The sequence below is a fragment of the Polyodon spathula genome, chromosome 11 (genome assembly GCF_017654505.1).
Source record: "Polyodon spathula isolate WHYD16114869_AA chromosome 11, ASM1765450v1, whole genome shotgun sequence".
Taxonomy (NCBI): domain Eukaryota; kingdom Metazoa; phylum Chordata; class Actinopteri; order Acipenseriformes; family Polyodontidae; genus Polyodon; species Polyodon spathula.
In genome coordinates, this window is record NC_054544.1 from 11,888,398 (window position 1) to 11,903,282 (window position 14,885).

General features: G+C 35.7%; 1 protein-coding gene across 5 annotated transcripts in view; it reads right to left on the reverse strand.

The window, feature by feature from the left end:
- The window catches only part of LOC121323706 (growth factor receptor-bound protein 14-like), a 66,308-nt gene that overhangs the window by 28,353 nt on the left and 23,070 nt on the right, over positions 1-14,885 (reverse strand). Inside the window, exon 1 of one of the 5 annotated variants that reach the window (XM_041264916.1) lies at positions 1,737-1,889. The exons of the other annotated variants lie outside the window; for them this stretch is intronic. Within the exon in view, the coding sequence (XP_041120850.1) occupies positions 1,737-1,799 (63 nt within the window). The 5' untranslated portion in view covers positions 1,800-1,889. Of the gene's footprint in view, positions 1-1,736; positions 1,890-14,885 lie in introns of those variants that run through there. 5 annotated transcript variants of the gene reach the window in all.

Below are 14,885 nucleotides of genomic sequence, written 5' to 3' on the forward strand. Positions count from 1 at the left end.
TGCTATCATAGTATCAAAGGGTACGAATACTTTTGAATTAGCATTTTGGTGGTTTTGCAAAAAAAATAAATAAATAAATAAATAAATTCTTGTAGACATCTATTTCTTGTAACTTTTTCCTCATCCACAAAAGCAAAACTTTGCTACAAAAGATTTTTCCTAAAATTCTTTGTTTTCGAGAAATTTCTAAGAATTATAAATTTCCATTGGGGTATGTAAACTTTTGACTACAACTGTATATGCACACATATACACGGATATCTACATTGCACATATTAGTGTTTACATATTGTTTGCACACTATTACACTATTATCAAGCATTCATGATACCTAGTAAATTGGTTTACTGTAATTAATTGTAAAAAAGGTATCACAAATTCTAAATCATGTTATTTATTTCATTTTCTTTTCTTGCTAAATTTTTGCACCTTACTCTATAGCCTTCTCAATTACAAGCATATATATAGGATAGACCATAATACACATGCAGTAAACCGATATTGATCTAAATCTAAAATAAATTCCTGCTTTATATGGAATAAGTCCTCTATACAAAGCACTCTCTGCTAATAAAGCTACAGTAAACAACATTACATATCGCCATGGTTATTTCCAAAGCTTGTCATATGCAAAGACTTTTAATTAATTTATTTCTCATACAGTAAAACTTTGCTTCTCCAAACTATTGTGACCCCTTTTATTTTGGTACATAAAAGATATGCTGTAAAAAATATCAGATACGCTAGAATTGTTAAAGGGAGTATTCAAAACTGGACTTAGTAAGAAATATCTGCAAGCAGATACCCGAATAATGTATTGCCTTGCCCAGTTAGGCTGTGGCAATATAAGGCTGTGAAAATGCTTACTCTGACAAAGACAACACGTCCATCTGACTTAGCTCTTGAACTGTATTTTATAAAGTTTAGGGAAGGGATAACTTTTCCACTTTTAAATTGAAACTGCATTAGCAGTTTTGAAACCAGAAACAGCTATGTAATGCACTACTCCCTCGTTATTTTGCAATTCAGTTATTCAGATACTGTATTTGGTTCAATTGTCATGAAATATTACTTTTTTTTGTACATAAACCAGAGTAAAACAGCAAGAGAGCACTGTAATTAATCTGAATTCATAGAAGAGGAACAGGTGAAATTCAGTGTTCCATTTTTTAAACATTCAGCGTATCGCCATAAAAATTCTGGATTACTCTGCTAAATAAGTAAAACATATTTTGTGTAAAAAAAAATTAATAAAGATTAACATGCAGGAAGTGAACTGTAAAATTGCACTGCATAAATTAAAAAAAATAAATCTATAGTCCCATTACTAACACAAAAACAGCGCTATGGAATACAATTCATAAGTGCCTTTATTTAAAAAGATGTATCCACTGTGTGGTTTCAATCAAAATGACAAATTCTACCAAGCAATGTAAAAGCACAGCAGCTGTTTTTTTTGTTGTTTTTTTTTTCTTACACTGTTTTAAGGCATGTAGTTTTCAAGGCTGCAGAACTGCTGCTGCCAAAAATTCCAGACAATGAAATGAAGCGGTCCATACAGTGTTTTAGAGTGTGCTATCTGCAAGGATTAATTCTCCACAGTTGCATAGTGAATGTGCATTTCTTGCAACCCGTGTAAACAGTATTTCAAAATTAAATTCTCAGTTATTCTCTATACTTTATTGAACATGTTTGCTCACTAAGATGTTTTTATTTATGAAAAATAAACCCCCTACCCGCTTTTGAAGAAACAGTGGAGTAATAGCAGGCAATGTCACTCTTCTTGCATAGAAGTTCATAATTGGTCTTCAAAGCATTACAGTAAGAGTATAAATATCCAAGTTGTGAGATTGAAGAAGCAATCCTTGGCAGTTTATGTTATATCTCTGTTCTCTGAGCACTTTAATGAAGCTTATATAGATTGCGCACACTGCTAAACCTGTTAAAGAATGGGAGAGTGGGACACAGGAGCACTGAGCAGCCAATCAGTGAACAGAAGCTCCTCCTTTGTCCTTGGGAAGAAAACTCAAAATGCTTTCTTTGAAAACAAAGATAAACTTTATTAAAAAGATAATTAAAAAAAAAAAAATAATAACAGAAAGTTTAACAAAATAAGGTGTCTTTTTTCAGCACTTTACAGTAGAACCCATCACATCCCATCCTGTAAGACATGAAAACCTCTATTCAGTGATGGATCTCTGGCACATGTCATTTACACATGCTGGTACCAATTGAATGGTACAGATGGAAACTGATCAATGTATATTTTAGTATGTGTCTAAAACAGTAAATGCAGCTCTTAGCATGACAGAATGGATTCAGTTGCAGATAAAAACCAGGTGCTAGAAAAGACGAAAGGGGTATTGCTGCAGACCCAGAGGCAGTTGAAAAGACCTTTTGGATGCTAGCTGTCACTAAGTTCACATAAAACAGAACAAGAAAGCAAAGGATTCATCTAACTAAATGTACCGCTAAAATAATAAAAACATCATTTTTTTTCACAACATCAACGACCTTCAGAAGGAGTCTGTGTTTGTTTTTTAAACTCCATTTCTTTGTCGCGTTAACACACACTTGCAGTGCAAAAAAAAAGTAAGAAAAAAATATAATAAAACGTGAAATTCCTTTGGCATGGACTGAAAAAGTATTGTAAGTACTGACCTTTTTTGCAGTAATTTTACAGACTTGTGTTTTAGTTAGTTTCTACTAGTTTTTCGAGAGTTATCTACTTAGACGGGCAGCCAAAGAGCATTACAGCTTTTTGATCCAGAGCAGAAGTTGCTCCTGGTTTTCTAAAAGTATTTGTCAGAATCCGGAGGTGCATATCTAGCAAGAGACAATGCAGGTATGCAAAAGAGAAGAAAGAGCTAAGAAATGTCCAATATTTGAGAACTATGTTGCAATATTTACAAAATTAATATAAAAAGTAATATACTGCAAGTATACTTGTGCTAACATAGGATAGTACAATGGTACAAAAAGTATAATAAAACCAGACAATTTTGGCACAAGTATATTATTTTTTTGTAAGGGAGAATATTGGTATAACTTCTTTATAGCATGTGTTAAATGTTGAACACTATGGGAGGTGAAAAATAACAAAAATTAAATAACAAATGTGCACGCATTATATATTAAAATGTGCAAGTGTCGTATATTAAACATACAAGTCAAATAATAAATACAGTACACCCTCGCTATAACAACCCTGTTTGGGTCCACAGCCATTTGTTCGCTACAGTAAAAGGACAATCCAAAACGAACAATAAGCTGCTGGAGTAAGTCACCTTGGATAAAGGCATTAGCTAAATTATTAATAATATTAGTACTGTAAAAATTAGTAATAGTATTTTCTTTATTATTACAGCCCTTGTCACTACTACCACTAATAATAATAATAATAATAATAATAATAATAATAATAATAATAATAATAATAGCAATGAGATTGTGAATAAAAGTAGAATTACAAGTACAGTACCTATTTATAGCATGCTTCACCTATATGCTTCCTATTTATAGCATGCTTCACCTATATGCTTCCTATTTGTGGTATGCTTCATCTATATGCTTCCTATTTGTGGTATGCTTCATGGCTATATCATATTAGTACAACACCCCCCACCCCCACCCCACCACCCCAAAAAAAACAATTGCTAATTGTGGCAGAGCAAAGCTCTGCCCTTTAAATTGGCAGGGATGGGGTTAACTTCCCCTACCTGCCTGGGTTTATTATGTTCAGGTGGCTGGGGTTGATTAGTTGATTAGGTTGATTAACGATCAATCAGCGCCCAGCCACCTGATATAAAAGGAGGCCTCTGCTTCTCATTTGGAGAGAGGGAGCTGAGGAAGCAGGTTGGGGTTTTTTTTTGGTTGTTTGGAAAGTTTGAATCCAGTGAAGGCATTGCCCAGCCTGGAAATTGTTATTTTTGTAAGTTTTGCTTTTTGTCTTTCTTTGTGTTTAAATTGCTTTGTTTTGGCCCTTGTGCCCTTTCATTTTTGTGTTTATTTATAATAAAATAGTTATTTTTTTTGAACTGCAGTCTGTCTCTGGGCCTCTTTCCACTCGCCAGCCTGCCACACTAATGTTAAATTTAAATCTTGGTTCCTTATTTAAAAAAAAAAAAAAAAAAAAAAAAACACAACCACACGCATCAATGTTGCTTTGCTGTGCGGTTGTCTAGAGCTGTACGAGCCAATAGCAGCAGCAGATTGACTATTATTATTATTATTATTATTATTATTATTATTATTATTTTATTTTATTTTAATCAGTATTTAATGAAGGCCATATAGCGAGGCTGACAGTTTGGACCCAAGACTGTTGCTGTCTTTATAAAATAATTTTCTTTTATGATTCTGGTCTTTTTTTAAATGTAATTATCTATACAGGCTGGTTTGCCTTGCCAAATGTTATATATATTATATATATATATAGCCCATTCAGTGTTATTGTGAATCAGATACCACTGACCCCTATTGTAATCAACAGTATGGTAAAACCCTGATTACCCCAATCGAAAATGAGGTTTTACAACATCTCCATTATCCAAACAGCCTCATGGAAACCTGCCATTTCATGGGCAATGTTCTTCTGCCATGACTTCACAGAAATTACAGTATTGCACTATACATATTAATATACTGTATGTTTTACATTTAAAAGGTGCATAGCTGTACTGCATTTAGTTTGAATGTGTATTGAGGGGCATGGCATAACACATTTTTACTTTTATAATTAGGTTTACTGAACTAACACCCTCTATTTTCAATTAGTTTGGAAACTCCATAGGGTCAATTAAAAGATGTCAAAATACCAAATAACAGAATTTAGCTATCCAGTACATTAAAATAGCTACTGACCTTGTAATCTTAATCCTTCTGCATTCCCTTTTTTAAATAACTACAGCAGGGAGGAATGGTGTGAAATATTACCGTCACAACAAGGCTCTGGGAACTTGGCTACAGATTTAGCCAAAGCAGCACAATTATTTCAGAGCTTAACCCTTTAGGACCAGAATTTAAAATGAAGTAGAGTGCTACCCCGTTATATCGCAACCTGTTATATTGCAGAATCGGTTAAAACACGGTAAGATTGGGGCTCCCATTTCCCCATAATGCAATTTGCCTTGCAAACGTCGGGTGAACATTCCAGACATAGAGTACGAAGCATGGCAGACAGTAGGAATAACCGCCCCAATAGACCATGGATTCGAGTACCTGCAAATTGTGCGAGTCTCCTTCCTTCATTTTCCACCATAAGCTAGAATATTAATTTAGCTTGTGGGCACTGTAAATCATTTCAGGAACAAAAATGCCAATATTTGTTATAAGGCGAAACACAAATAACGCAGCCTCCTAATTATGGACCCCGACAACCTCATTATAATGAGGTAGCACTGTAGTTGTACATGGAAACAGTATTTTAGGAGACGCAATAATGATGGACACTACTGTACAAAGCTGTTAACAAAAGTAAAGGTGGGGCTTCTGAGTGGTGCATCCGGTATAAGGCACCCTGCATGGACTGTAGGATATGCCCTATAGCCTGGAGGTAACCACTTCAAGTCCAGGCTATTTCACTGCCGACCGGAGATGGGAGTTCCCAGGATGCGGCGCACAATTGGCCGAGCGCTGCCCCGGTGCGGAGGGCTTAGGTCGTGCAGGGTGTCCTCAGTTCACCGCACACCAGCAACCCCTAAAGACTGACTGGGCATCTGCCTGTAAGTTGTCCAGAGCTGCGTGGTTCTCTGACTCTGTAGCTCTGAAGGTGCATGGTGGGCCTGCAGAGTGAAAAGAAGTGGACAGCTGACAGCACACGTTTCGGAAGACGCGCGTGTCCATCTTTGTCTCTCCCGAGTTAGTGCGGGGGTGGCAGCGGTGAGCTAAGTTGAAATAAAAAATAATTGGGCTTTTCAAATTGGGGAGAAAATAGGAAAAAAAAAAAGGAAAAGTAAAGGTCCTGTATATGTTCAGTATTTAGGCAGCTCACTGTGCTGCATTTTGTTCAGCAATAAAATGACTATCCATCATTAATGTTTGTCTTTAGTAAGTTTGTCTGTATTTCGACTAATTTGCAAATCACAAAGACTGAGCAATTTATATTCTGTCACACTATATTCTGTCACACTATATACATTTAAAGTAGCTACATTTATGGGAAGAATACACTACTACATTATCACCTTATCAGTTATTCATGCATGGTAATGACTTTTGTGTTGGGCCTTACTGATGAATAAACCTGATGACCTACACAAGTACTGGCTTATTTTCACATATTATAAATATTGGACACTATATAATACACATGTGCACTGTTAAAAGTAAAAGAAACACGTACCACATTAATATGTGTCACTTATTGGAGCATTCTACAAAATCAGGAATATCCTAAAATTCAGTACATCTGCATGCAAGAGCACAGACAAGTAGACGCTTAAGAATTCATACTGTAGCTTTAAATAAAAAATAAAAAAATCTACATTATAATAAATGGAGCCAGACTGATAACAAAGTCTCCTTAAGTCTCAAAACAAAAATGCATTCACACTATCTATCCTATAAAAGAAACACAAAACTAAAAACAGTCCTGAGTCACATATTGCACATGCCCAACTTACATTAAAAAAAAGCCATGAGCTTGCAACTTATTCCAGTTTGCATGGAAGAAATTTCTAAGTCTGATTGCAAACAAATTATCCTTTATATGCTGTGCCTCAGACTCAATATTCAGCGACTCCTTGCACTAAGGAATGTTAGTTTTGCTTTTCAAAGTAGCAAAGTGAATTAGTATACAGGAGTTGGCCAAAGGGAAACCACACTTACATATATTTTCTTTAAATTCACATTAATATTGCTTGACATTACTTCATGGAGGGTGATTCTTTAAAAGAAAATCAACCAAAACATGAAAAGGGGACCAGTTATAAGTGCAAGTACTGAAGTAAGAAAGGAGAATTGGTTACAACTTCAGACCATACAATTTGATTACCACTGCATGATCCTTAAAGCAGTACATACTTCTGAAGTGTGCTTAATAAACACATATACTACATACGTAGCTAAATTTCCATGAGTTATTTTCTATTTTATGTCATGGTAACATGGAAAGTCACTATATTTTTTAGTTGTTCCCCTTTTTATGTACTGCAACGTAAATATATTCTACTGCTAAGCATACCGCATATTATTTTAAATAAGCTATTTACAACACAACCACATGATCGTGAAACACTGCTAAAGGTTGAGATTAATGACAGCGTTCCAGTTTACACAGTGCATAAATTCAGACAATAAGGACCAGCCAGGATTTACGGAGGAGCGATATGAAATCCTGAGACATAGCACAGATAGAAAATAGAATAAAAGATATATCTAAACATGAGTATACTATTAAATGAAATAAAACATCTTGTTATTTACCCCCATGAGTTCTGGGATTTAAAGTAGGGAATGTATGCAATAGGTATCCCATAATGCAATGCGCACAAAAAGCACAGCGAAAACCTTTTCGTTAATTTAAAAAAAAAAAACATCTTTGCTTTACAGTGACCTACTTTAAGTAAATATTATTCTAGACCAAGAGAACTCTGACAGAGGCTCACATTGTAAGGGAATTAAATGGCTTTTGGCATCGTTGAGAGTGACACCCAGCCTCGACAGATGCTCCATTACCGCTGCGTATGGGCCACTGCCCCTTCCTGCTACCAGTCACCCAGGTAATTCAATACCTTGCAGCCACAAGGGGCTAGGATAGTATTTACGCACTTTGAAAACATGCAGGGGGCTAAAGAGAGGCCAAATGGCAGCACGGAAAACTTGAAGATGCTTCCTTGAAAGGGAAGTAGAGATATTTCCTGTGCAAGTGATAAATCTGAACGTGAATACACGTCCTTTCAGCCCACATTAGTAAACAAGTCACCCAGCCAAACAGACTGGAAAATGTGACTGTGTGCACAACAGTGTGTATGATGACTCAGCCGTGCTAGCAGGGGATGCTATGTAGGACGTGCAAGCGTGGAATTTAGTCATGCTTGATGTTTCTATGGGCCCTGAGGTTGTTGTTTAAACACTGGAGGGTGTAACCCTGTGTATTGAAGCACTCAGGCCCCAAGGGCGCAGAAGCACTGAAGACACTGAGCGAGGTAGAATATAGTACTGGTGCACCGAGTGTCTAAGCACCGAGGGCGACGAGGCACCGAGGCTCTGACACAACCTGGGTTAGCGCATAGTGAATACACAGGCTCGAGTTGCTGCGGTCGACGATCAGTAGAGCAGTACACGAAAGCGCACGGAGATAACCTGGTTCTGGACCATGTGCAGTCATTAAACAGGGCAGCGTATAGCATACACCTGAGTGGAGCACAGGCTCAAGGAGCTGAGGCGTGTCAGACAGGAAGTGTCAGACAGGAAGTGAAGGAAAAAGTGCACTTCTTTTTTTTAGCAATGGGGACCACAGCAGGTGGATGAGCTGTAAAAATGTATTAATAATAATAATAATAATAATAATAATATTATTTCATTTTATTTTATTTTATTTATTTCGTTTTTTTAACCAAGCACGCCGAGTAGACGGGCTGTAACAAAGCTGGCAGATTCAACTGAACAACAGGGCGCAGCAGAGCTCAATCCCGGTGGAGGAATCATGCCTTTTTTTTTTTTCCCCTAACTTTTTAGGCAGTTAAAGGAAATAAAAAGGCATACACGCAAACACACACACACACACACAACAGCAAAGCTGTGAGGGTAAATAGAACAGTCACCACGGCAACGCAGGTGAACTGAATTTTTAAGTGCACTGTGAGGGCGGGCCGAGACAATCTAGCGGAGTCAAATTAACATCGGGGCATGGCAGAGCCGGGGCCCGGTGGAAGATCACGCGTCTTTTTTTTTTTTTTTTTTTTTTTGCTGCAGTAAACACAAAAACAGCAAGCGCTGTAAGGTTATAAAAGCAGTCTAGAATCGCAAAGCAGTGTAGGCTGTTGAAAAGGAAAAGAGTAAACAGAGCGTATTTGTGCAGCGTTTATAGCCGAGTTCCAGCAATAAAAATTGTAGGGGAAGTTCTACACAGACTCGATCACAGAAACTGGACAGGGGTGCAGTCACACAACCAGAGCAGCGCGTAACCTGCAGCAGAGTGGAGCACAGTCTACAGGCAGAGGGCACGAGCACCACGTGCACAGAGCACCGCGGGTGCTAAGCACACCAAGGTACTAGATACCGTACCCAACAAGCACCGTGACAAAGGGCTGAGAGTGCACCAAGGTATCAAAGCACCGGGGGGGGGGCAGCTAATGCAATGGTGCATACCTTAACAAACACCCCTCATCTGTCATGTAGACAGCTATAGAGTGTTAAAAATTGAGAGAGATACAACTTTTGTGAACATCTGCATAGTCCCACCTTCATTTGATATATTCACTGGATAAGGAGACGACTCCATGAACAAAACATATAAAACGTACCTAACCCACCCAGGCAGTATGTGACAGGACTTTAGTTCCCCAAAGTGGTCTGAAATTAGTGTCATGACAAATCTAAACAACTCATTGATATTCACAAAATATCAAACATTTAGGGTGGAAGTAAACTGGACTACACCGGTGAGAAGGATATTTTAGCAGACGAATTTCAATGAGTTTAAAATGAGTTCGGCAACATAACGTATTTTCTTACATATAAAATATTACATGCCATATATATCGTCGATTTGAAGTAATACAACATATATATATCTTGTTATACTTAATGTTTTTTTTAGTTTGTATTAATGTAAAATTAAGCAGTTGGGTTTTAATAGGAGAGCAGGTATACATGTTTTCTTAATTCAGTTATTCTTTACATTAACACAGTTTGATTATATATATATATATATATATATATATATATATATATATATATATATATATATATATATATATATATATATATATATATATATATATATATATATTTATTTATTTATTTATTTTTACACAAATGTGTACAAAGTCCAGAAAACTGCACTATTTCACAGTGTAGAGGGAAAATGTTGTTTGTGTTTTTTAGCTTCACTCCCACACACTACCGTGGAGCTGAACCAAATTGCACAGTATCAGACATTTGAGGTTTTGGGTTTTTCTTTTTATTGTTACATTTCTGAATGTCTAAACTGTTGCAGAAATAAGCTCTAAGGCCAGATTATGAAATGCTATACTTAGATTCATATTTTTTAAGCATGTGGATAAAAATAGCAAAACGTATTGGATAAGAAAGAACACACAGCTAGCTACACATAACTAGATAACATTTTCCCAAAAACTATCATGTTTATTACCTTGAGACATGGGTTTTCTGTATTTGCCAAACTTCATATCAAGGGGAAAATGACACTCCACAGTTTCTTTGAACTGTGAGAACACTGAATATTTAGAACGCAGTGTTCTCTCTTGAACTCGAGGGCAACATATTTGACCAAATTTGACCTAGCTAACCCATAAAAAATAGATGTGTTTAAAAATGTACCAGGATCTTATTGATCCCTTTTGTGCATTTCAATTGCAGGCCATGCAATTTGCCTTTTTTGTGCATATTAAATAATAACAATAATAATAATAACATTTTTAATTGAATGAGCCAAGTACAAAAGTGGCATTACCCTCACTGTTTTTGTTTTGGAAATAATATTTTATTATAAATCTGCCAACTTGTTACTAAATATTGCTAGTTTAAAACATGTAAAAAATTGTCTCATCAGTAACTATGCAGACAAACAAGACTGAACTAGATGTTAAATTTTCCCCGGGCTTAAATCTACACCCGTCCTGCATTATTTAGGATTCTCTTTGCACCAGAGATGTAACGTTTTCTCACAAGCAGCCACTATTTGTGTTGCTAGCTTTGTCCACTCTTACACTGAGAGATATGCTTACTACAGGGTGAATTTACACAAATGAAATGCCAGTTGCTCAAAGCAGTGGTTTTCAACCTTTTCCTCTCAAGTACCAGTGTTCCCAACAGCTACCACCAGCTGTACCAGTTACTAATTGCAAACTTAAACTGCTGTTGTAAAACTGAAACCTACCCCATTACAACCAGGTGTGTTGTGTCTGTGCTCACTTGTTTGTTGCCTCATTCTTGTGAATGGTAATCTATGCAGCTGATGACAGCAATGAAATCAGCATGTTTATATTTTAAATATTTTGCAAGCAACTTTAATTGTGTACAGTTATAATATAGGGAATAGAATGCTGCAGCTCGCATGCTCAGTGTTGGTGAAGTCCTGATCTGACAGCATGTAACGCAGACAGCTCTTATGATTTACACAGATTATTTTTCAGGAAAAAAAAAAAAAGTTTAAATTGCAGCGAGTTTGTTCTGCTATATCTACATATTAAATACACCACAGCAAGCCCATACATTTCACTATGTAACACAGTTTTTGTTCCTGGGTAGTAAGTGTTATTTCCCAATTGCTTATGCCTCAAAAGTATAGAAAATGGCTATTATTCCCCACAAACTTTGCTTTTGTGACCAGGACAGTGATATTTCAAAATATCACTATTTCCAATGGGAATACTGTATTTACAGTATAATCGTAAATCTCGAAAAACTACTCACTTCTAAATCTTTTGTAGTCATTTTTGTATTACTTTAGTATAAATACATGTTAATTTGGATTCATATGTTGTTTTTTTCCGACTTTATGTGAACGAAAAGACACACATTTGCCCGTTTTCCCATTGGAAATAGTGATATTTTTAAATATCACTGTCCTGGTCACAAAAGCAAAGTTTGTGTGGAATAATAACCATTTTCTATACTTTTGAGGCATAAGCAATTAGGAAATAACACTTACTACCCAGGAACAAAAAAAAAAAAAAAAAATGCACAGTGTTTTCATCAGCACAATCTCAGAGTGTAATTTAGTAAATGGAGATTTGTTTGTTTTTTTGTTTACTGCAATCAAGTAAGCTGCAGTACATAGCACACTTCCTAATTACAGTCCCAACTATTTCTGTGTGTTCTGCTTTCACATTTTTTAAATGGTCAGTTTGAGAAATAAACTCTGTGTTCCCTGCAACAGCTGACCCTGCTGTAGTACAAAACTCACGCTACAGACTGTTTTACATAATGGTAACGGTGCTCTTAGATTACTGTGCCTGCTTTTTTGGGTGAAGAGATATTATCAGCTCATCATTGAATGAGGAAATCTTGTGCAATTAAATCATACTTAAACTCCTGATGGTAAACAATGTAACTAAATCTATTATATCTGGGATGCAAGACGCAATAGACAAAAAAAATCTATTCGTGTTGACTCAAAGCTTTATTTAGGCACTACGATTTTGAACTGGCAAAAGAGAACTCTGTTTTTTTGGAGTTCACAAAGATAACTTTTTCCAGTTTGGTTCAGTAACCTTTTCACTTCCTTGTTTGTTTAATTATTGCACTTTTTGCTGCATTACAGCCCTTTGTTAATTGTTTTCTTTATTTTAGTTTCCATGGCATTTTGTTAATGGCACGTGTGTGCAATACACAACCGTATTTGTATTTTTATTTGATTCAGTGGTACAAACAGATTGATACATTACGATGGTGCGACTGAGAGAGCATTTTTGAGGAATCATATCGTCATAAAGAACTGTTGGTGCGTACCAGCGGCAAGCCTGTCGCGTACCAGTAAAGGTACGCGTACCTCAGGTTGAAAACCACTGGCTTTGAGTATCTAACTAGTCTGATATTTCCCAACATAACAGTTTTTTTCCAAATAGTACCTTGCATGAAACTTAAAAAAAAAGTGGCAGTTTTAGTCTGAGCTCATCAATTCAATACATTTTGAAATACTACTAATATATGTCAGTCAAGGCTTGCAGAACCCCTTTTTAGGTTGATGAAATAGCTGTACTCATTGCTAGTTATTGAAGAACAGTGCCCTCTTGTTTCTGAGAATAAAAGTAGACTGTGACACTGACGATCACAGTCGAATCTTCTGCAGCAAAACAGGGTACAAAGGTTTAAACTCAAACTAATGAACTTCACAGAGTTATCTAAGGTGATGGAGTTTTTATCCATAAGTAAACAATTTCAGTAGCAGACAGTGACAAGTCATTTTTATTATTGCCTATAAAAAAAGATACATAATGAGTTTATTGTTGTTTTATTATTTACTAAAAGGGGAGATTGATCATTAAACTCTTTTTTATATGAGTAATACCTGGTTCCACTTGGTTTTTATATGTGACTCATACTGCTGTAGACAGGAATCACAGTGCTCAACCTGGGCTCTGTCTTATGTTTACTCTTATTGCGTAGCTAGATAGCTAGAATACAGCGCGGAAGTAAATACAGCTACAATCAAGAATATATTTTACACATACAAATATTAGGAACAGAAAAAGAGAGAACTGAAAAATGTATTGAAAAATGATTTGAAGTTAAACAGCTAAAACACAGAACCCAAGATATACTCAAAGACAAACACATTAAAATGAGACAAGAGCTATTAATTAAATATCTTTTACTAATGAGTACAATTCCTATGCTGCCAAGAGACAAACTGCAGGAAGCTACTGTACCAATTCATTCTGTCAGAAGACCTTAAACAAAGACTTGTTTATATCTAAAAGAGGAAAGGGACAGGTCGATGATTCATTCACTAAAAACTGAGCAGCTTCTACTGGAGGAGGAGAAAGCTTTATCAATGTGTGGAGACCATTCATGTATTATTTAAATACAACGTGGCATACTTCATTGTAAACACTGTAATTATGTATTGTTTAGGCTACATAGTATGACATATGAAATATAGTATTTAATATGACTTATGAAATATAGCTATATAGTATGACATATCAAACGACGTATGTGTCTATGTCTCTCGTTCTCTATCTATTAAAAATGATTTATATTATATACAATATATATTATAGATATATAATATATCTATATATATATATATATATATATATATATATATATATATATACACATACACACACACACACACACACACACACACACACACACGCACACACACACACACACAGTGCCTTGCAAAAGTATTCAGACCCTCTCACAGTTTTTACATTTTGTTGCTTTAAAGCTTGCAGTCATGACACTTTGAAGTAGGAATTAATATGCGTTATATACACAACCTACTCCACATTCAAAGAAAAAACAAAAAGAAATAACTAAATAGATAACACTGTGTAACAATTTTTTTTTTTTCCTGGGTAGTTATTTCATTTATAATTTACAGTATAATCGTAAATCTCGAACAACTACTCACTTCTAAATCTTTTGTAGTCATTTTTGTATTACTTTAGTGTAAATACATGTTAATTTGGATTCATATGTTGTTTTTTTCCTGACATTATGTAAACGAAAAGACACACATTTGCCCGTTTTCCCATTGGAAATAATGATATTTTGAAATGTCACTGTCCTGGTCACAAAAGCAAAGTTTGTGGGGAATAATAGCCATTTTCTATACTTTTGAGGCATAAGCAATTAGGAAATAACACTTACTACCCAGGAACAAAAATTGTGTTACATAGTGTAATTAATATGAAATAAAAATGGAAAAGTCATGATTGCATAAGTATTCAAACTCTTTGCTCTGGCAAACCTAAATTAATGCACAAAATGACCTTAACAAGCCACACAATTAGTTGAATGGTCTCTGTCTCTGTGCACTACTAGTGGTTCTCATGATTTCAGAATAAAAACGCCTGTCTCTGTGAGGTTCCCTGGTCAGGTAGTGAATTTCAAGCAAAGTGACCAAGGAGTCACCCATGAAGACCAAGGAGCTTTCAAAGCAAGTCGGGGATAAAGTCATTGAAAAGCACAGACTAGGAGAAGGGTACAAAAAAATATCTCTGAATATCCCTGTGAGCACAGTC